The following is a 23,507-nucleotide window of genomic DNA, read 5'->3' as shown; positions in this document are numbered from 1 at the left end:
AGTACTATTTCTACTCTCTCCCCTCCCTGCCGACTGGGAATAGATCCTGTTCTAAAGCTCAAGTTAAAACAAGCACTTGAGGCTTGACTCACGCTGACCTTTGACCTCGCATGCCCACTTCTAGTGGTTTGCCCCACAGAAAAAAGTCCGGGACACAGGCAGAGAATTTAGCATAGATGTTTCTTCTGGTGTATATATATTTTAGTTCATCTATCTGTGTGTTATGTTTGAGTGTTTGCCTGCAGTGTATGTAGGCCTGTGTACCAAGTGCATGTGGCACCCACAGAGGCCAGAAGAGGGCGCTGGGTGCCCTGGAACTGGAGTTACAGATTGTTTAGTGTTGGGAATTGAACTCAGGACCTCTGTAAGAGCAGCCAGTGCTCTTAACCACTGAGCCATCACTCCGGTCCTCTGGCAGACTAGTCTTCAAAATTATGTGTGCCCTTGGAGTGTGTGCATGCTTGTGTGTGCCTGTGTGTGCTTGCCTGAGTGCGTGCTTGCATGCATGTGTGTGTTGCGTGCTTGTGTGTATATGTGAGTATGTGCATGTGCATGTGCATGTGCATGTGGTGGTTTGAATGAAAATGTCCCCCAAAGGTTCAGGAGATTGAATACGTGTCCCAGGTTGGTTGAGCTCTGTGTAGGTTCAGGAGGCAGAGCCTTGCTGGAGGAGGTGCGTCACTGAAACCTTGAGGTTTCCAAAGCCTGAGCCATTCCCAGTTAGCGCTCTCTGCTCTCGATTGTGGTTCGTATTGTGAGCCCTCCTGTCTGCTGCTTGCTTCCACGATCCCACATCATGGCAGACTCTTACCTCTCTACTCGAAGCCCGAACAAATCCTCCCTTCTATGTGTTCCTTGGTCCTAGTGGTTTATCACCATAATGGAAGAGTCGCTCATACATCATACTCGTTGGTGTATGTACATGTCCCGGTGGAGGTCAGAGGGCAGCCTGTAGGACTCAGTTCTCCCCTGGCCCTCGGGTCATGAGGATGGAACTCAAGTCCTCAGGCTTGGCAGTGAGTGACTTAACCCACTGAGCCACCTCACGGGCCTTCGAAGGCTGCCCATCCTTGTCTCTTCCCCTTCCTCCTCCTTGTTTCAAGACAGGGTTTCTCTGTGTAGCCCTAGCTCCATTGGAACTTGCTTTGTAGACCAGGTTGGCTGAGTAGGAGGGCTGCAGAGATGGCTCAGTGGTTAGAGCACCGGCTGCTCTTGCACAGGTCCTGAGTTCAATTCCCAGGAACCACCTGGTGGCTCACAAACATCTGTAAAGAGATCTGATACCCTCTTCTGGCCTGCAGGTGTACATGCAGAAAATGGTGTGGGCTCGTAACCCAGCACCAGGGTGGAGGTCGGGCAAAGAGAAGAGGACCCAGGGGCTGGAGGGCCAGCTGGTCAGCTGGAAACCCTGAGCTCCAGGTCAGTGAGAGATCATGGTCTCTACATGCACATGTGAGCAGATGTGTACATACATACATACATACACAAACAATAAATAAGTAGGTATTTATTGGCAAAGGCACAACAATATGTTGCACAATTCCTTGTGAGAGTGAGAATAAAATGGGTATTCTAAGAAGGCAGGCTAGTGGCTGGCTCAGCTCTTTCAGAGGTCCTGAGTTCAATTCCCAGCAAGTGCATGGTGGCTCACAACCATCTGTAATGGAATCCGAAGCCCTCTTCTGGCCCGCAGGTGTACATGCAGATAGAGCCTTTTAAAAAAGGCAGGTCATACGTTAATTTCTGGATAGAGGAATTTTGACTTTTTTTTTGTTTGTTTGCATTTAAGGCAGGCTGTATGTAGCCCAGGCTATCCTCAAACTCCTGATTCCTCCTGCATGTACCTCCCAAGTCCTGGGGCCACAGTAGACTTGCACCTCCACACCTGTTTGTATTGGATTTGTTTGGGGTTTCTCACATGAGTAGGTGTGCTTCCTGTGACAGAAACACACTTTCCTGAATCATCCCCAGGCACCGCCAGTGACTCCCCAGACCTGGTAGAACAGGCTGAAGCAGGCTGAGGGCGGGTCAATGACCTCAGGTAGCCTGCTAAGAACGTAAAAAAAAAAAAGTCTGGAGAGACTGCTCAGCAGTTATGAGTACTGGCCGCTCCTCCAGTTGACCTAGATGGACTCCCAGAGTCCACTTGGTGGCTCACAACCACCCGTAACTCCAGTTCCTGGGCGTCCATCACCGCTCTGACCTGGGAATCAGCAAAGGCTTGGCGGCGGGCGTAGCTTGTGCAGTGGCATGTGTACATAGACAATGTTTTTAAACAGCTCCTCTTGGGGTTGGGGATTTAGCTCAGTGGTAGAGCACTTGCCTAGCAAGCGCAAGGCCCTGGGTTCGGTCCCCAGCTCTGAAAAAAAGAAAAAAGAAAAAAAAAGCTCCTCTGAGGGCACACACACCTGTCACCCCAGCACTAGGAAACTGGCTGAAGGGAGATCAGGAGTCCAAGGTCGTCCTTAGCTACATAGTGAGTCTGAGGCCAGACTACGTTACAGGAAACCTATTCCCACCCTTGTAAATCTGTCTTCCCCGAGACCCGAGACCTTGGTGGCCTCTTGCCAGGTTGTTGTTTTTAAAAGATTATTTATTTACATGAGTACATTGTTGCTGTCTTCATACACACCAGAAGGGGGCATCGGATCCCATTACAGATGGATGTGAGCCACCGTGTGGTTGCTGGGAATTGAACTCGGGACCTCTGGAAGAGCAGTCAGTGCTCTAACCACTGAGCCATCTCTCCAGCCTGCCAGGTTGTTTTCTAACCTGACAGCTGGTTGCCACCCTCCCTAGAGGGAAGACACGACTGCTCATGCCTACACACGGTAAGGCTGACATTGCCAAGTTCCCTACTCCCAAGAAGGGGTACGATCAATCCACGTTCACAGCAAAGTCTGGGGTCCCTAGCGTGTTGTGCAACTATGATCTGGGCGCGGGTGAGGGATGGCTTGGAGTCAGAAAGCAAAACACCAGCAAACCAACACTGCCTGACTGTGTGACCTCAGGCAAGGCGCTTTTCGCTGCCTCAGTTTCTCTATCTGCACAAGGGCCCTCCAGCGTTAGCAGTCTCTGGGATTAGACCAGTGACGTATAATCTGTGAACTAGAAATGCAATAGAAATAAGCTGTCCTTTGGTCTCTACATCGATGAGTTTGGGCAAATCGGTTACCTTCTCTGTGTGTCTGCTGGAGATCCATTGCCAGGCGCTAGAATGCTAGCTGGTAAGGCTCAGCCCTTCCCACCCGCCCACAGATCTGGTTGATAAGCTTTCTGACAGAGGTGCTTATGCAACCTCCTCTCCGCTGCCTCCCACGGCAGGGAGCTCAGGGCTATACAAGTCCCTGATGCATATGCATGACTTTAAACAAACGTTTCCAAATGAGATGCTGTTTAAGGACTGGCTTCGTAGTTCAGTGATCAAGTGCGCAATTTATGCAAACGTGTGCAAAGCCCAGAGTTCAATCCCCCGGCACCAAGAGAAGACAGTATTTGTGGGACTGGAGAGGTGACTTAGTGGTTCAGGGCATTTGCTGCTCTTCCAGAGGATTTAAGTTCCGTTCCCACTGGCCATGTCATACGGCTCCCAGCTGCCTTTAACTCCAGCTCCCGGGGATCCTACAACCCCATCTAACTTCTGTGATCACACATACACATGAATAAAAATGTAAAAATCTGGGGTTGGAGAGATGGCTCAATGGTTAGAGCGCTGGCTGCTCTCCCAGAGGTCCTGAGTTCAAATCCCAGCAACCACATGGTGGCTCACAACCATCTGTAATGGGGTCTGATGCCCTCTTCTGGTGAAGACAGCGACAATGTACTCACATACATAAAATAAACAATAAATCTTTTTTAAAAAATGTAAAAATCTGGTTATGAGAGCACGGTTACTGCTAAGTTAGCAGAGTCCTTCCCAGCACATGTGCAGCCCTGGGTTCTCCCTCTTGGCACAGCATAAACCAAGCATGGAGTCGCTGCTGAGGAGACTGTAGAATTGGGAGTTCAAGGTCATCCTTGGCTACACAATGTGGGTGAAGTCTGCCAAGGGTCTGTGGCCTTTAAAGCAAGTGCCCTTGTCCCTTGGTAAAAGGCTTCCAATCTCATCTGCATTTGTGTGAGAATCTCATATGGGTCTCTCATGAGTACAGCCTGGTAGACGACCTCAGGTGTGGGGACGGGAAGCTGGAGGAGCCGTTTTGCAGGGAGAAAATATCTTTTCAGCCACTGAAAATTTCTGTTGGGTGGCGGTACATGGTTAAGAAGCAGGACACCCGAGTTCCATGCGGATGTCGGCGTCTCCAAGCTATAGGGCATCTGGGACTGCCTCCTTTGTGGTCTTGCTCTGTTCTGTTCCTGAGGCCCCAGGCTTCTGGGTTGGAGACCTCTTCGCTGAGAAGTGTTGGGTGAAATGGCTGACGTCACTGAGCCCAGGACCCCTCCCGCGTGGTCCCGCACTGTCGCTGAGGGTGCGTCTCCCCTCTGCTCCCTCCACAGAGGAGTACCTCAGAGTGCTGAATATGGGTCTGGCCGAGGTGAAGAAGTTCTTCCTGGGACCTCTGTCTCCGTCCTGCAAGATGGTACAAATGATGCGACAGTTTTTGTACGACGTGCTCCCGGAGGACTCCTACAAGGCCGCCACCGGGAAGCTCCACGTGAGCCTCACCCGGGTCACGGACGGAGAGAACGTCGTGGTTTCGGAGTACCGGTCCAAGGAGGAGCTCATTGAGGTAAGGCCCTGGTTGGGGCGCCACCTCCTGGGGAAACAGGGGCAGCACGGTCCGACCCCTTCGTCGCTTTTCTGATTTGCCTGGTCCTTCCTTCCCTTCCCTTCCTTCCTGCCTGTGTCTCTGCCAGGAACAGAGACTCGATTAGTCTACTAAGTGGTCCAGTAGATTACCAAGGACCCAACAAGGGATCAGGGTGGGAAGCGAGTTCCAGACAGTTCCCCAGGCCAGTGCCCTTACTTTAAATGTAAGGAATGGAGAATTGGTAGGGGTCAGGGGTCATTAGCACCCACCCTAGTGCCTGTAGCATCTCAGCCCTGTGTCTCCCCAGGGCCTGTAGCATCTCGCTCTGTCTCTCCCCAGGCTCTGTATTGTAGCTGCTTCGTTCCCGTCTACTGTGGCTTCATCCCCCCAACATATCGGGGCGAGGTGAGTGGCTTCGGTGAGCTGCGACCCTGGGGGCACCTTAAGGCAGGGAACATCGACCACTCAGAGTTCCTACCTTTTTTAAGGGGCACCTCCTCCGGTTGGTCCAAGTCCCTCTCTAGACCCACCAACCCCGTACTGAACCCAGCAAGTCACCAAGGCTCGCCAGGTGCTCCCAGAAGTCAGTGTGCAGAATACAGACCCCAGAACTCAGGGCCCTGAGACCCTGACTGAGGAGACCTTCAGGGCTATCAGGGCCAGGGGTCCCAGGCTTTCGTGTGCCCATGAGTAACTCAGATAATGGGGACTTTGCTTTAACAGATCCGGGCTGGCCAAGATTCTGCATCTCTGGCTTAAGGTACCCTGTGACCGGTCTCCTGTGACCGGTCCGGATAGGGGGGATGTAACCAAGTGGTCCAGATATTTTATGGCACCCCTAGGATACAGAACCTGTGTACTGGCTAGCTCTTATTCAGTTCATAAGTAAGGAAACCAACAGAAGTCCCAGCCCCCACTCCAAAGAAAAGGGGGTGGAGGTCGGTGTACCGTGGGTGAGGTTGCAGAAGGGGGGTTGGTTTCTTAAGTCATTCAGTGGAGGTACCCCATAGGTGATATCAACAAGGTTCGTGAGGGAGAACAGTCCAGGGCCAGAGCCTTAGACTTGGAGTCCCGACGCCATTATAGACGCAAGTGACCACGCCCACGCCACCTACCATCTATCTCAGAGGACCTCAGCCTCAAGGCTGGTCCGTCGCAAAAGGCGGGGCTCTGCTCTCCCATGGCCCCAGCTCCTCCAAGCCTTTTCTGACTGAGCGTCTCTCGTCCCTGAAGAGATACATCGACGGCGGCTTCACAAGCATGCAGCCCTGCGCCTTCTGGACAGACTCCATCACCATCTCCACCTTCAGCAGCCAGCAAGACATCTGTCCGAGGGACTGCCCCGCCATCTTCCACGACTTCCGAATGTTTAACTTCTCCTTCCAGTTCTCCTTGGAGAACATCACGCGCATGACGCATGCGCTGTTCCCCCCGGACCTGGTGGTGAGAGACAGGGCCCGCAGGGTGGGATCCAGAACAGATGGGGACCCTCCTTTTGTGCCTCTCCCCTCAAAGGGTCCAGGGTTTTGCCGTGTTTAAAGGACCGCTAAAAAAACCCCAGCAGGCTAAAGATGTCGTTCAATTGGTAGAGTGCTTGCCTAGCGTGCATGAATCCCGGGGTTCGATTCCCCAGCACCGCACAAACTGAGGACAGTGGAATATTGTAGTCCCAGTACTGGGGACGTGGAGGCAAGAGGATCAGGAGTTCAAGGTCACCCTTAGCTGGATGGGGGAGTTTGAGGTTAGCCCGGGCTATATGCTATCCTGTCTCCAAACAAAATCCCACAGGTTGAGAACATGAGGATGTGGGTGGTTAGAGCTACACAGACAAAGAGTTTGAACTAAAACACCAAGCTCTGTCCTTCTTATGACCCAGACGTGCGGTCTCTGGTTCCCCCAGAGACATCCCACCAACTCCCATTGTAGAGGTTGGTGATGCTCTGGGAACAGGCGACCGACACACTGATACGCCCACCCCTACCAAGTTAGCAGTTGCTTCCTGCTCTCCTGGGCGGACAGTGAGGGGGTGGGGTATAGCCCAGGGCTTGCTGACATGGTCCTGGGTAGGAGGGACTGGAGGAGTGTCTACTTATAGAGCGGCTATGGTGGGACACTGGTCCTCTTGGTGGCTGCAGCCTCGTTTGTTTTCCTGTGTCACCATCTAGATCCTGCAGGAATATTACTACCGGGGATACGATGATGCCGTCTCGTACCTGCGGAGGCTGAGTGAGTCACTGGAGCCTGGGGAAGGGAGGGGCAAGGTGTGTGGCAGGGATGGGAATAGAAGTCTGGGTAGAGGACAGGGTCCCAAAGCTGTAGCCAAGAAAGCTGGACAGAAGAACAGCCCAAGACAGACCACTGTGGCTGTGAGTTGGAAAAAAAAATATGTATATATCATATATTTTAAGTATCATATATTTTAGTCTTTTGAGACAGGGTTTCTCTGTGCAGCCATGGCCGTCCTAGAACTTGCCCTGTAGAGCAAGCTGGCCTCAAACTCAGAGATCCACTCTCTCCGCCTCCCAAATGCTGGCACTAAAGGCGTGTGCCACCGCTGACCAGCTGAGAATATTTCTAAAAGTGTATTTATGAAATTAAAAACAGAGAGGTTGGGGTTGGGGATTTAGCTCAGTGGTAGAGCGCTTACCTAGAAAGCACAAGGCCCTGGGTTCGATCCTCAGCTCCGGGGGAGGGGGGGAGGAGAAGAAAAAACAGAGAGGTTGGCGCTGGAGTTCAGTTGGTAGAGCGCTTGCCTGGCGTGCATAAAGCCCCGGGTCACTCTTCAACGCCTCATCAGACAAGGACTGCTCATGAGTGAATTCCGCCACTCAGGATAAAGCTGAGGACTGGATATTCAAGGTTACCCTCAGATATGATAGCTGCTTCTAAGCCAGTCTGTGCTGCTCCAGACCCGGTCTCAAGTAGATGTGACAACATTTGAGTGATTTACTGATCAATATCCTATGTTGGTCTGGGAAGGGGACCCGGACCAGTTTCCTCTCGCCTTCATCAGACGAATAAATCAATACAGAGGCTAATTCGATCAAACTCCATGAAGGTGACAAGCATCTTTATGGAGAGAGACCAGAGACCTGCCCATACTTAGGGTTAACTACTTAGAATGTGGTTCCAGGGGCTGGAGAGATGGCTCAGTGGTTAAGAGCACTGACTGCTCTCCCAGAGGTCCTGAGTTCAAATCCGAGCAACCAGATGGTGGTTCACAGCCATCTGTAATGAGATCTGGTGCCCTCTTCTGGTAGGTCTGAAGACAGTGACAGTGTACTTATAGATAATAAATAAATCTTTAGAATGTGGTTCCAGACAAAGGGAATCCCAGGGCCAAGGGCGCTTACCGAATGCTGGCCTGGCCTTTCTCCATGTGATCACACAATCTTCAGCGTAGATGTGTAATATCTTATCACATCGTACAAAGTACTTGGCTTCTGGACTCTGAGTTCCAAGCATTCCTTATTCTGATATGGCTATACAGCTCTGTAAGTTTAAAAAGTATACTTGGGGAAAGAAATATTTTGGGGCGAAATAAGGGTTGAACGATATTTTCTTACTAGAATATATATATATTCTTTTAAAAATTTACTTCCTGACTTTCTCCTGGGTCCTTAATCCAGGCATTCAGGGACTTAGGAAAACAGAATGAGGGAGAGAGAGGACAGAGAGAGAGAGAGAGAGAGAGAGAACCACTTGGGTCCTGGAGACGAGTGGGGTTCTCAGCCCCCCTGAGCTGGGTGTGCTTGGAAAAATCACTCTTGCTCTCAGAGTCTTAGTTCCTTTGTAAAGAAGGGTTTGTACCCGAGCTCCTGACACCTTTGCAGTGTCCAGTAATGAGTCTCCTGGGGTCTCAGCTTCTGTATCTATAAGGAGAGGGCAACGGTAGCGACTGACCGTCTCAGCGAGTTTTACTGTGAGCTCCTGGAGGATGGGGCGGGGGAGGTGGTTGGCCACCAGCTGGGAAGCCCACAATCTTCCTGGGTGATGGGGTTTGTGAGGAACTGGAGGTTGGGAAGATCCTACAATTTGATACTTACATTTTGGAGGCGACTCCGTTCCCCCGGCCAGACCACAACCTTCTGCATCTGGGTCACAGTTTAACTCTACTCTCTGGTTCCTGTCCCCGCTGCAAAGGTAGCCTAGGTTCTTCCCAGGCTCCTTGTGATGCGTGGGCCCTCCGCCAGATGGCGCCAGCGCACACGCACGAGTCCTTCCCTCTTGTCCGTCCCTCCCTCCCTCCAGGCTTCTTGGATTTTTCTACTGGCAGAAGATGTGATCAGTAGCTCCTGGGAAAACCCTGCTGGTACCCAGAGCCACACTATGGGTTCCCACCTGCCGCTAGGAAGCAGTCAGAATGCTCTCTGCTTGGTTGAGGGGAGAGGGAGAAAGGACTCATCACACAGAATGAAGCTGCCCTGGACCCCTCAATCTCATCGTCACCCCCTCTCTCCTCCCTTCCTTGCAAAAGCTCTCATTCACCCAGTTACTCCTGCAGTTGGAAGCCGCTAGCCCCGCCTGCCTCCCTGGTATGGGAAGGGAGAGGCGGAGCTAAAGGATGCCAGTCTGCACCCAGCTGTGCCCAGCAAGCTTCGCCCTCACTCCTCCCGACAAGGTCCTCCCACACATGCACATTCTATCATCCCCGTCTTTCTGGAGACGCTGGGACTGGGACTTGAGTAGAGTACTTACCTAGCGTGTGTGAAAACCTACGTTTAATTTCCAGTACTTCATAAACCTGGCAGGGTGGTGCGTGCGGTAATCCCAGCACTGGGGCTGTGCGGGAGGGGTAGAATAGACGTTCAAGGTCATCCTTGGCTATATAGTAAATTTGAGGCTAACCTGGGCTACATGAAATCTTGTCTCAAAAAAAAAAAAAAGTTTTCTGGAGCTCCTTTATGATCCCCCACCTTCGCCAAAAACACCCCCCCCTAACCCCACAATCTGTTCTCTGTCCTTACGATCTTCTAGCCCTAGCCAAGTGCTGGGACAAGGCTATGCTCATCAGATATGATATTTATGTAGATTTTGCACACACACACCCATTCTAGACTATGAGCATATCAAACCTGATGTGGTTTCTCCTAGATGCCGCGTACCTCGACTCTCCCAGCAAGAGAGTGATTTTCCCGAGGGTAGAAGTATACTGCCAGATAGAGGTCGCCCTTGGCCATGAGCCCCCACCTATGAGTCTACAGAGCCTCCCAGCACAGAGGGACAGCCCTGAGGACTGCTCTGAAACCCATGTACAGGGGGCTCTCAAGAGGACAGAAAGGACAGCCATTCCCCAGCAACCCCATCAGTGCAGACATCTGAATCTGGGTGCAAGGGGTTTAAGGAGTCACCTGTGTCCCCAACGGTCTCTTCATCCAAGCAACCAGCTGCGTCACCGTTGCTTCAAGCCCAGCCGGGCGCAGTAGTGCGGCCCGCTGACCCCAGGGACAGTTGCCCAGTGAATGTTCGAACTCCAAACCTGGAGCAAGGAGTGAAGGACGACTGTCAGCCAGACTCGGCCACTGACGACCAAAGCACAAACAGCCTGCTCCCTGCGTCGCTCCCAGCTGCAGACTCACATGAATCGAAGGCTGGATCCTCTGTGTCTGTTGGGTCACCCGAGTCTGCTGGACTGCTGCTCAAATCTTCCCAGGGAGCCACAGCAGCCCGGGCAACAGCTGGACTTCTGCCCCTAAGTCCTTCAACGCCACCCGCCCAGCCACCTGTGGAAGACCTAGGTCCAGAACAACCCTCAGGTATGACACTCCCTGCTCTGGTCCACAAGCAAGCCATCAACCACGTGGAGCTGAGAAACATCAATTCCCAGGGTGACATTGGCCATCTATTTTAGCAGCTTCCGCAGGGGATACTGGCCCTTGCCTTGTGTCTTTGTCCCCGAGTATCTTGAACCTCCTTCTGGCAACAAAAACACCACGAAGAGGTTGGAGAGATGGGCTAAGGACAATCGCTGTTCTCTTAGAGGACCTGAGTTTAGTTCAGAGTGGCCAGGAGGCTGGGTGGCTCAAAACCATGTCGGTCCCCTCTTCTGGGTCCTATGGGTGCCTGCACACACATGTGCACACACCTGCCATCTACACAACTAGAAATAAAATATTCGATCCCCAGCTCCGAAAAAAAGAACCAAAAAAAAAAAAAAAAAAGAAAATAAATCTGGGTTTTTAGGATTTTTTTTTCCTTTTGGTTTTCCAAGACAGGGTTTCTCTGTGTAGCCTTGACTGTCCTGGAACCCACCTGGCTGGCTTCAAACTCCGAGATCCTCCTTTCTCTGCCTCCCGAGTGCTAGGATTAAAGTTGAGTGCCACTGCCACCCAGCTAAAAAAAAACTCAAAAATAAAATGAATTTAATATTGATATTAAATGCTTATAATAAAGCCATTTATATTTAGGGTTAGGGTTAGGGTTAGGGTTAGATAAAGTCATGAGGACCAGAGTTTTATCCCCAGTACTCACATAAAGGCTGGGTACAGCATCCTGTGTCTGTAATTCTGGCGCCGAGGGCGTGAAGACAGGCAGATCCCTGCAGCTCCGATGGCTGATGAGCCTAGCGGGATCAGTGAAAAATTAAAACATATATAATTAAATGTGTAATTCCAGCACTCGTGAGGCAGAGGCAGGCAGATCTCTTTAGTTTGAGGCCAGCCTGGTCTATATCGCAAGTTACAGGACAATCATGGCACACAGAGAAACCCTGTCTTGAAAAAAAGCAAAAACAAATTCAATTGAGGACGACACCCAGTGTCCATCTCTGACTCCATTTGAACACTCACTCCAGACACACACACACACACACAGTGGTCCTAATAATAATCTTCATTCCAAGATGAAGGTTTACTTACTTGTGCTGGTGGCTGTTCAGGCCCCGCCCTTTGACGTCACCTTGGGGGCGGGGAAAAGCGGGATCTGCCCACCTCCCTCTGCTGCAGCCGTAGGTCTCCAAGGATCCACTGATGTGGTTGATAATTTGGCTCGTAAATATGAGAAGGAGAGCATTCTTGGCCGATTTGATTGCTTACTTGTTTGTTTGCTTATTATTTTAAAATAACCTTATTAATCCTTTGAAATATTCATACCTGCCTACATCCGTATGTGTGTTTTCGAATTTTGATTTGGTGGGTACAGTGGGATGCCTCGCACAGCACATGCGTGGGAGCCAGAGGACAGCTAGCAGGAGTTGACTCTCTCCTCTTCTAACCACATGGGTCCTGCAAAGTGTAGCTCTGGTTCTCAGGCTCGGAGGCTCGCTGAGCCTCTATGCCGACTCACTTTGGCTGTTGTGTTTTTTTTTTTTTTTTTTTTTTTTTGGGGCTGGGAACAGACCCAGGGCCTTGCGCTTCCTAGGCAGCGCTCTACCACTGAGCTAATCCCAACCCCTCTTGGCTGTTGTTTTTAAGACATTTACAGAGACTAGAGACACAGCATTTAAAGAGCACTGGCTGCTCTCCCAGCATCCCCATGACCTCTGGCGTCTGAATTCACCATACACATTTGGGCAAAACATATACACATAAGACTTTGAAAAATCGTAATGTTTAAAAAATAAAACATTATGTTTCCTGAATGCTCTGGCCCCTGCCTTTAATCTTAGCACTTTCGAGGCTAAAGGAAGCAGACCTCTGAATTCATGGCCAGCCTAGTGTTTACAGGCTGGACCGGGATCCAGGGCAGCCAGGGCTACATAGAAAGATTTGGGGGGGGGGGGATTTTCTTTGATGAACACATTCAGGGTTCGTGCGTGTTTCTGTGCCTCGCTCACATCCATACCTGGTACCAAAGAGGTCAGAAGAGGGCACTGGAAACCCTGGAGCTACAGTTACGGGCAGTTGTGAGCTCGGGATCTCTGAGTTTGAGGCCAGCCTGGACTACAGAGAGTTCCAGGATAGCCAAAGGTACACAGAGAAACCCTGGCTCAAAGAATTGGGTAAAAGAAAAAAGGAAAAAGGAAAACTTAAAAAAAAAAAATTGTTTCCTTAATGGTAGCATCTCGGGCTGGAGAGATGGCTCAGTGGTTAAGAACACCGACTGCTCTTCCAGAGGTCCTGAGTTCAATTCCCAGCCACTACCTGGTGGCTCACGATCATCTGTAATGGGGTCTGGTGTGTCTGAAGACAGCGACAGTGTTCTCATATAAAATCAATCAATCAATCTTTAAACAGTAGCATATTGCTATTGGGTCCCTGGATAGTCTGGCTCTCATTATGTAAACCAGGCCAGCCTCAAACTCTGAAATCCCCCTGCCTCTGACTCCTGGAACTAAAGGGGTGCTGGACCACAGTATCTGCCATCCTTGCTGTTCTCAGACACCATTGTTTGCAAAATGACCCAGTACCCAGTACCTGCCCTTATACCTCCCGTGTTTCCTCCAGCTACAGGGTCTCCTGCCTCATCACAGCTGACAGGCTCGGCAGCACCGGGTACCGGGAAGGGAGCCCCCGACAAGCCTCTACTGGTGTAAGTCTCCTTCCTCAGGACTTATTCCTCCTTTGCCTGGGGGAGGGGCCCAGTTAAATGAGGTTTCTGCCCTTTTGGTTGCCTGGGTATCACCTAGCTCTTCGAGTCTGTGGGGTTCACCCTTCATGCCCACTTCTCTCTCCTGTAGTGAGGAGCTATGTGGAACTTATCTGTCCATGAGATTACACCTTCCCTCTTCCCCATTGCAGCACACACGGGGTACACCCTGTTCTAGAACAGTGGGAGCGTGTGCATTCCAGGACCCGGGTCTTATTTTGGGTGAAGCCATCATGGGAACGGTGTAACAGGTGCACCATTCTAGCCTTAGGTAGCCCCTCGTGGCAGGAAAGGCCTCTCAAAGGTCTCCATTGGAGCTGGCGCAGTGGTGCGTGGCTTTAGCCCCAGCACTGTAACCTTGAAGTGAATGAAAAGGAGAGAGTAGGCTGAGCAGAGGCGAGCATGGTTCAGTGCTCTCTGCTCCTGACTGTGAGCGTGACGAGACGGGGTGCTGCAAGGTCCTGCCGCCTTCACTTCTCGTCAGTGACAGATCATCGCCTGGATTTGTGAGCCAAATAAACCGTTTCTGCCTTAAGTGACTTTGTCAGGGCTTTTGACCACCACAACAGAAAACAAACCAAGAGAGCGTGCCTACGGACTTCCGGATGGGGCCTGCAGATCTGTAGTTCTTAAAGATCCCTGGGAACTACATTTCCCAGGCCTCCCTTGCTGATTGGAAAACAGTTGGATTGGCCAGTGAAGATCAGGGGGGGTCATTCCCCCCCCCCACCCTCCCCTCTCCCCTCTCCCCCTCCCCTCCCCCTCTCCCCTCTCCCCCTCCCTCTCTCTCTCTCTCTCTCTCTCTCTCTCTCTCACACACACACACACACACACACACACACACTTTCAACTTTGTCTTTTTAGAAAAGCGGGGTTGAGGGGTTGGGGATTTAGCTCAGTGGTAGAGCACTTGCCTAGCAAGCGCAAGGCCCTGGGTTCGGTCCCCAGCTCCGAAAAATAGAAAAGGAAAAAAAGAAAAGAAAAGCGGGGTTGAAACATTCTGTTCTTAATTGTATCGTTGGATGAACTATACAATTACAAAGCCCGGGCTGGCACTGAGCGGGCAACCTGCCTCTGCTTTCCGAGTATTGAGATTATAGGTGTGTGCCACCATGTTCTTGGGCATTCTTCCGTAGAACAGAAGAGTGTTTACTTCACACCAAGCTTATTAAGATGTTTCCCCCATTATGTAATTTTATCTCTACAGTTCTCCAACTCCAGAGGATCCGACACCCTCTTTTGGTCTCTGTGATTATGTCCTTACACAAACACACTTACGCATACCAGATAAATAGTTACCGGTAACCAGACGTGTTACTGGGGAACGTTAACCTTAGCCAGGGCGGCTGGGTCTGCTGAGCCGAGGCAGGACTCTGACGGTATCAGGCGCTGTTCAGGCTCTCATACCAAGACGTCTCCTGTGTCTCTTTGCCCAGGGCGAGTCCTGCTGCAGATTCAAACACAGCAAAAAAGATGTTCAGGAGGAAACAGAAGGCAAATGCCACCAGAGAGTGCTTCCAGAGAAACCCTCAGTCCAAGAAGCCAGCTAGCAAACTGCAGTAAGTGTGAGTCTCTGCTCTGCCAGGAGAGCTCGACGCTTAGAACATCTAGGCTCTCCATTGTCTGACCTTCAAAAACGGGGTGACCCGGTTCATAATCCTGGGAGGGTGCAGCCCTCCTGTGAAAGGGAAAGCCTTCGGAAAACAGCATGTGTCGGGGTGCATGGGTCCTGGAGGTTTGCTAGCTACTTCTCAACTGTGTGTTGTGTTGTTTTGAGCAGAGTAGCCCTGGCTATCCCATAACTCACCATGTAGACCAGGCTAGCCTCAAACTCACTCACTGTGCAGCTAGAGCTAACCTTGTACTTTTGATCCCCTCCTGCTCCCGGCTCCCCAATCCTGGGATTAAAAACATGTGACATCACTCTTTGGCCAGCAAACCCCTTTCCTGTACAAACAGGGGGTTGCTTTTGAGGATTCTTTAGTCCATTTGGCAGAAATTTCTTTAAACATTTTTGGCATTTATTTACTGGCTGATTGTGTAATGTGCGTGACTGTGTGCTGGAGAGGTCAAAGGACAGGTTTTTCTGGAGGCAGATTTCCTGACCTTCTGTCTCGTGGGTCCCAGGAACTGACCTCAGACGGGCAGGGTTGGAGGCACGTGCTTCTACCCACTGAACATCCCTCTTGGGTTCCCAAACTTGTATTTTATTCAGCTGTCAATTACTCTGCCTGGGGAGATGCTGGGACCCTGCTGCCTGCTCACAATTGCCTGTAGAGAGTGTCTCATGTAACAGATGAGTCTAGGGATCTGTCTGTGTTTGAGGGTCAAGGGTCAAAGCTCCCTCTGTGATCCCTGTGTCCAAAGCAGCCATAATGTTACCCAAGAGCCAGTGAAACCTGCCAATCCTCGGGTCCAGTTGGAAACCCCAGAATAAGGAATTGTAGCTACAAGGGAAGTAAATAAATACAACTTTTAAATTAAAACAAGACCCATCCATGAGGGGGTGCAAGGGTGGGCTCTGCAGGATCTTGCAATTTGCCAGAGAGGGCAAGGGGCTACCCTGGGGTCACACAGCAGGCGAAAGTGAGACTTGAGACTCTTCTTATTTCTCCTCATGAATGTGTCCTTGGCGTCTCGAATCCAGGTCTGCACCTTGTCCACTTGACTTTCCTGTACTTCCCGAGACAGTCTGGGTCACCTACAAACCTCATCCCAACCGGATCCAAGAATACAGCTACACTGAGGTATGGAACTCCTCCGGATGTCACCTAAGAGTGACCCTGCCTCTCCTGTCTCAGGAGGATGCAGCGACTCTGGGCATATAGCTTCCTTTCTGCCCTTCCCTCCCTTCCTGGGACAGCCACGGTCAGCTCCAGCCCTTTGCCTGGACAGCTGGGAGTGTGGTGGTGCACACCTTTAGTGCCAGCATTTGGGGAAGCAGAAGCAGGTGGATCGCTGGGAGTTCAAAGCTAGCCAACACAGCCAACATTATATTAGGAGTCCTTGTGTCAAAAACTCCAAAATGGGAACAGAGGAAATACACACACACACACACACACCACACACACACACACACACACACACAGCACACAGAGAGAGAGAGAGAGAGAGAGAGAGAGAGAGAGAGAGAGAGAGAGAGAGAGAGAGAGAGAGAGAGAGCCAAAGCAAGAAAGCAAGCTAGACTGAGGAGGTGGTGGTGCACACCTTTAACTCCAGCACTCTAGAGGCAGAGCTCTGCAGGCGGATCTCTGTGAGTTCGAAGTCAGCCTGGTCTACATATCAAGTTCCAGGACAGCCAGGGCTACATAGTAAGATCCTATCTTTTTTTTTTTTTTTTTTTTGGAGCTGGGGACCGAACCCAGGGCCTTGCGCTTCCTAGGCAAGCCCTCTGAGCTAAATCCCCAACCCCAGTAAGATCCTATCTTAAAACAAAACAAAGCAAAAAGAGAGCCAAACAGAAGTTACATTGATTTTGTTAAGACCAGTGGTTCTCAATCCCTGTGGGATACCATAGCAGATATCTGGAGTATCAGATTGTTACAATACAATTCATAACAGAAGCAAAATTACAGTTACAAAGTAGCAACAACAATGATTGTATGGTTGGGGGTCAGGGCAACAGGAGGAACTACATTAAAGGGTCACAGCATTAGGAAGGTTGAGAAGCATGGGTTAAGATACCGACAACTGGGGGTTGGGGAATTTAGTTCAGTGGTAGCGCTTGCCTAGGAAGCGCAAGGCCCTGGGTTCGGTCCCCAGCTGGAAAAAAAAAAAAAAGAACCAAAAAAAAAAAAAAAAAAAAAGATACCGACAACTGGTGTGCACACCTTCACCCTGCCTCTCAGGGACAGAAGCAGGCATATCTTTGAATTTAAGGCCAGACTGACCTACAGAATAAGTTCCAGGATGGCCCTGGCTACTTGGAGAAACCCTGCCTTAATAATCAAAACCAAATCAAACCAAATAGCCCAAAACACACTGTACTGATAACTTCCAGATAGTACTCATAGTACTCATATGTCCATGGTCTATCTGCATCCATACCTGGCATAGAACAGTAATCACGCAACTGAACTGAGCAGTAGAGAGACCACCACACCCTTCTGGAAAAAACAAGAACCAGCTAATCCTTTATAATATTTCAAACATTAAAAAAAAAAAAATCACTTCCCAACGGGGAATCCCCTTTGCAGAGCAGGTAAGGGCTCTAGGATAATAAAGTGAACCCCTAAACTGGCTTTTGGAACAATCCTAGATCTCCGGTTTGATCCAGTGCAACAGAGAGCATACTGGGGAAAAGGTCGGGGTGAACTAAGACAGGATGTCTTAGGGAAGGGTCACTCAAACTGACGACTCTTTGTCCTTTCCTAGGGAGTGAGTAGACAGAATTCCTAGGCTGGAGCAGGAGAGACCCCAGTGACATGAAGCCTGGGTCCAGCCTCCACCTGAGGTCTTTTGGGACCAGGGGAGCCCTCAGCTATCCAATGCTACAGGAAGTCTACTTCCCCAAGTTTGGGTTTCCTGGTCTGAAGAGTCTCCTGCTTCCAATCTTGCTGCCTTTCCACCATTCTGCTCTGGATGGACAGACAGACATCAACGCATACCACTCACCATCCTTCCGGGAGGAGGGACACAATTCTGCTTTTGTCCAATCTGGGGCAAGCATACATCCTGACTGTACTTCTTGCCTATGTTCCTCCCACTTACATGTGACCGGGCACATCCTGTTCAGTTGGGGCAAGCAAGCTGTTTACAGAAGTGAAAACTAGTGGCTTGTTGTCTTACATGAAGGACATCTCCCAGCATTCCTGGAAGTTATCTGACCTTGGGCAAGTGGGACTTACAGGTTAAAAACATCTTTGTTGGGACTGGAGAGATGGCTCAGTGGTTAAGAGCACCCGACTGCTCTTCCAGAGGTCATGAGTTCAATTCCCAGCAACCACATGGTGGCTCACAACCATCTGTAAAGAGAACTGATGCCCTCTTCTGGTGTATCTGAGGACAGCTACAGTGTACTTACATATAATAAATAAATAAAACTTTAAAAAAAAAATCTTGGGGTTGGGGATTTAGCTCAGTGGTAGAGCGCTTGCCTAGCAAACGCAAGGCCCTGGGTTCGGTCCCCAGCTCCGAAAAAAAAAGAAAAAGAAAAAAAATCTTTGTTTTGTAGATCTCTTAAGCACAGCAATTAAAACTTAAAACATAACTTTAGCCCTTGCACTTTAAGTCCTTGCAGAATCGTTGCAGACCCCGTGAGAGCTCTGAATGAAACAAAACAAAAAGGACGTGTGACTGCTCCTAGGTATGGTGGAGGAGAAGGTTTACTGCAGACCTCTGGGAGAAAGCAGCCAGAGGCATCTGGGAGAGTCCAGAGTGAACGTGATCCTGCGGCGGGCCATGTGAGGAGAAAGAGAAAGGGGGAGACCCAGGAGACCCAAATGTAAAAGGGTAAAATAAACACGTAGCCAAAATGACTGGATTGTATATGAAAAGGCAGCTGGGGGCAGGGCAGCCCAGTGGCTATGCTAGAGAGCTCAGGGTAGAGTCCCTGGGACAATCCTAGAACAGCAGCTAGGGACTGAGGGATGCTGAGAGAGCCTGGCAGGTCCATTTTGATATGTTAATAGGCATCTCTGCTGAGGTTCAGCAGACCTGGGCACAAACAGACCGGATTCTAGGCAGGTTGCACACTTGGTCATACCTCATGCTTACCCTTCCGAGAGTCCGTCTCTGCAACCACGGACCTTGGAGGGTTCGTTCCGCCACAGTCTACTGTGAAGAAAGTGTACCCTGCAGAGTGCTACAAGTCAGAGTCACCCTGGCTAGGATTTGGACGATGGGTCTCTCTCTAAGCCTCAACATTTCCAGCCTGTCCAGCAGAAGGCGTCCCCCACTGCTCCCCAGAAAGGAAACCAGCCCAGACAGGCCCAGCCTGCCCACAGGCCCTACCAGTATTTGCTTAACTCAAATGCAAAACCTAGAGCCAAGGTTGAAGCTCAAATGTAAGCTGGACTTGGCCACTGGGGAATCTACAGAAATGTTAGCAGAGAAAGGGGGCCCTGTGCCAAGGAGGCCTTGGGGGAGGCTATAGTCCCCACCCCCCCACCCCCGCCCCAAGTCATTTCAGGGAAGAGTGGGCTTTGAAAGATTAGCAAAGAATCAAGATCCCAGAGAGGAAATGTGGCAGCTGGGCTCTAAAGGACAAGAGTTCAAGGTCAACTTACATAGTAAGTTAGAGACTAGCTTGGGCTACATAAGACTGTCTCAAAAACAAGGGGCGCCCCCCGCCACTGGAGAGATAGCTCAGTGGTTAGAGCACTGACTGCTCTTCCAGAGGTCCTGAGTTCAATTCCCAGCAACCACATGGTGGCTCACAACCATCTGTAATGAGATCTGGTGCCCTCTTCTGGCCTGTAGTCATATGTGCAGGCAAAACACTGTATACATAATAAATAAAGCTTTAAAAAAAAAAACAAAAAAAAAAACAAAACTGTCTCAGGGGCTGTCTCTAAATCCAAGATCTGCGGTTCTCACACAAACATGTGCAGGCAAAACACCAATACACATTAAAAAAAAAAAAAAAAACCCAAAAAAAAAACCAAAAACCAAAAACCAAAAAATACCTCCCAGCCATCCACAAAATTAGATCAAATAACATGGTCGATCCAGTGGTGTAGACCAGTGAGGGCAGGACCTGGAGGCTGGCATGTGGCAGCAGGTCCCTGAGGCAGGACTTTCACCCAAGTATAAGGACCTTTGCCTTCAGGAGAGTCTCTCAACCCGGGCATACCAATTCCCTGGCCCAGGGGTATGTGGTACCTGTTAAAATTGTCTTCCCTCAGAGTGCGTGTGTCAAGCCCAGAAACCTCCTGAGTGAAAAAAAACAAAAAACATTGCTGCTTCTAGGTATGGTGGGGGAGAGATGTATTTATTACAGAGGTGTGGGAGAGTCCAGAGCCTGTGCCACGTAGCAGGAGGGGGAGGGAAAGGGGGAGGGGGAGGAAGAGAGGGTAACCAAGTACCACAGCCAAGAGGCCAAAGGTACAAAATGGATGGGTGGCCAAAATGTCTGCATTATATAGGTGAAGGGCAGCCCAGCCCCTGGACTGAAGAGATCAGGGTAGAGGGCGGGGTCTGCCAGCCACGCCCTGTAACAGGTAGGGACCGAGGGATGCTGGGAGAACCTGACCAGGTCCCTTTTGACCTTAATTAGGCACCTCAGCCATTTATGCCTGCTTCGAAACTGAACACCTCCAATGTCCAAGGAGCCAGAACCCCCTTATTGATCCTCTAGGATTCTGTTAATTTCCCCAGTTATGAGGTAACGCGGGTGTTTGTAGCAGTTCCGGGATTGGCAGATGAAGACCCAGGACACCTTGTGACTGAAGCGTCAGGTGAACACCGAACAATTGCTCTCCTGGCAGCCGTTCCTAATATCACAGTCATTTACCCGAGGTTCTGATGTTACTGGTGTCCTGTGACTTCGTCTGCTAACCGTTAACTTCTATTGGTCCCTTCAGTCTCTCCCTTTCTACTTGTTTGTCTTCAGGCATGAGGCCTTGGTAGGCTGGTTTAGCCAGCCTGGAGCTCAACCTGTAGACCAGGCTGGCATTGAACTCACAGAGATCCACCTGCCTCTGCCGCCCCAGCGCCAAAGGCCTGCACCACCATACCCGGGGCTCTTCCTTTAACTGATCTCTGCCTGTGGACTGGGGACGTCTTACATAGCCTGAGAAGGCTAGGCTGATCCCACAACAGACTTCAAATTGGCAGTTAAGGACACTAGGCCTAAAACTGGGTGAGTCAGGCTGGAGAGATGGCTCAGCGGTTAAGAGCACTGACTGCTCTTCCAGAGGTCATGAGTTCAATTCCCAGCAACCACATGGTGGCTCACAACCATCTGTAATGAGATCTGGTGCCCTCTTCTGGCCTGCAGTCACATATGCAGGCAGAATGCTGTACATAAAATAAATTTAAAAAAACAAAAAAAAACCCCAAAAAACTGGATGAGTCTGGGCAAGTCAATAGGAAAAAAACAAACAAAAAAAAAAAAAAAAAAAAAACCCACCCAGGCTCCAGCCTTCACACTCAGGTAATGGGATATCCCAAACACCTGACCTGAGGTGAGGACAATAGGTCAGCAGCAGTTTCAAGATTTCCTCAGCTACTTCCCCAGCAAGTTTCCAGCCCCCACACCCTGGTAATTGAATGTTGGGTCGAGGTAGACCCAACAGATTAACACAGAGGTCCCCTACCCCAGGAGTTCCCCAATGTGCTTTAAATCAGGCCTGCAAGCTCACTTGCGTGTCTCTATCTTGATAAGGGGAGACCCCAACACGCTGCACTTCTGCAGAATAAAACATTCTTTGCGTTTACATAGTATTTGAGTCCCAGGTATCATTCTTCAGCAAATCATGGACCCTAATAGCCCAGGCTGTACTCATACTGGATACTGTTAGGTCCCAAAGAAACCCCGGGACAAATGGCTGACTGACGTGCCTATTTAACCGAGTCACCCTAGCTGGCATGCCCCGCCCCCTACCCATAATCTCTCCAACCCCAGAGCTTTAACCCCCTTCCCTGAGATTCTCCGATTCCCGTATAACCAGCCATTTTGGCTACGTGGCCTCTTGTTCTGTGGCTTCTCTTTCCGTCCACCCCCTCCTTCCTCTCTTGATCCCCACCCCCATCTCACCGCCTCATTCAGACGCACAGCAGAGAACGGCCTCCTCCCTCCATCCGCATCTGTGCTAAGTGACACCAGCTTCACGGAGTAATCAAAAAGAAAGATGGCTGACCCAGCCTCTCCATGCCTGGAGAGTGCGGTTAGGAGAGCAATGTCTCATTCCTGATATTACCAGCCTGGGAGCAGATGGGAAGCCCGGAGCTCATGACCACCCAACCTAGGACACCTTTTGTTACTGTGTCAGCACAGTGTTACACCAAGGATGGGCCAGGGAGAACCCAGGACATGGACAGGGAGGCTGGTCCCAATCTCAAGCAGGCTCTGACTGTCCTGGATAGGGTGTGGTGGTGGCCATTTTGCCTCTAACTGGATGGTACTAAGGGGCAGCCATTTTGTCTCTGCTGGGTGGAGCAAGGGGTTGGTCATCTAACTTCCCTGAAAAGACCCAGTTTACACTTTGAGTCAATGTCTTTATTGGTTCAAACAACACAGTACAAAAGAAAAAACAGAGTTGGATGCCGGCAACAGGAACTCATAACAAATATTCTATAGCCTGAATAGTTATTGTTACAGATAAGAAACAATGTCTAAGGTTTGCAGGGAGCGCTCAGAGGTAAAACAAGCCCTGTTCCACCTCCGGCAGCTCACAAGCTCACAACCAGCTGCAACTCCAGCGCCACGAGATACAGCACCCTCTTCTGGCCTCTGCGGGTACTGCACCCACATATACAAACACATAATTTAAAATAAAAACAAAATCTTTATATAAATAAGAGAATCTATGTACAGTTGGGTGTGGTGGATAACCCGAACTATGTAAAACACCAATTAGCTTAATAATAAAAATAAACCACGTACAAAAGGTTCCTGACCCTTGTTTCAAGACTTTTAGTTCCTGGGGCTGGAGAGATGGCTCTGTGGTTAAGAGCACTGGCTGCTCTTCCAGAGGTCCTGGGTTCAATTCCCAGCAACCACATGACAGCAACTGCCTGTAAATCCAGTCCCAGGAGTCTGACACCCACCCACACACAGACACACATGCAGGCAAAACACCAACGCGCATAAAATTCTTAAAAAGTCATTCAAAACTTTAGCTCTTGCATGTACACCCCAGAATAGTGCATAAAATAAATCTATGAGGAGATTGCCAAGTGCCAATTAAAGACTCCCTTGGTGCAATTTTTAATAAATGAACTAACGGTTTTAGTTGAATTTCCTGAAAGGATGCTTTCGGCCTGAGATTGGCCCCACCTGAGCGCCAGGCCTCCCTCCCCCTCACTCAACCACCCAGCTGCTCATGCCATGGGCCTGCCGTGGCCACCAAAAGTCTCCAAGGCTGACAAGGTTCCGTCTGTCATCCAGGTTTTACATTCCTGCCCATTGCCCAGGGGTCAGTGGCTCCAGCACCAGTGTGTGGGGATGGACATGTGGTATATGGGAGTCACTGCCCAGCTGGGCGTCAGGCGGAGGCTTTTGCACCCACACCTCACAGTTGTGCAGACAGACACATCCACAAGAGGACCCATTTCAAGGCGCGTCAC

General features: G+C 50.2%; 1 protein-coding gene across 1 annotated transcript in view; it reads left to right on the top strand.

Moving 5' to 3' along the window:
• Pnpla1 (patatin like phospholipase domain containing 1) overlaps positions 1 to 16,105 on the top strand; it is a 32,833-nt gene extending 16,728 nt beyond the window's left edge. Inside the window, 9 exon segments of the mRNA XM_032889194.1 lie at positions 4,498 to 4,730; positions 5,091 to 5,156; positions 5,985 to 6,194; positions 6,917 to 6,977; positions 9,846 to 10,016; positions 10,019 to 10,507; positions 13,136 to 13,220; positions 14,714 to 14,836; positions 15,925 to 16,105. Coding sequence (XP_032745085.1) covers positions 4,498 to 4,730; positions 5,091 to 5,156; positions 5,985 to 6,194; positions 6,917 to 6,977; positions 9,846 to 10,016; positions 10,019 to 10,507; positions 13,136 to 13,220; positions 14,714 to 14,836; positions 15,925 to 16,105 — 1,619 coding nt within the window.
• The last annotated feature ends 7,402 nt before the right edge of the window (positions 16,106 to 23,507 follow it).

This window comes from Rattus rattus, chromosome 18, assembly GCF_011064425.1.
Source record: "Rattus rattus isolate New Zealand chromosome 18, Rrattus_CSIRO_v1, whole genome shotgun sequence".
In the NCBI taxonomy this organism is placed as follows: Eukaryota; Metazoa; Chordata; class Mammalia; order Rodentia; family Muridae; genus Rattus; species Rattus rattus.
This window is presented reverse-complemented; position numbering and strand designations above follow the sequence as displayed.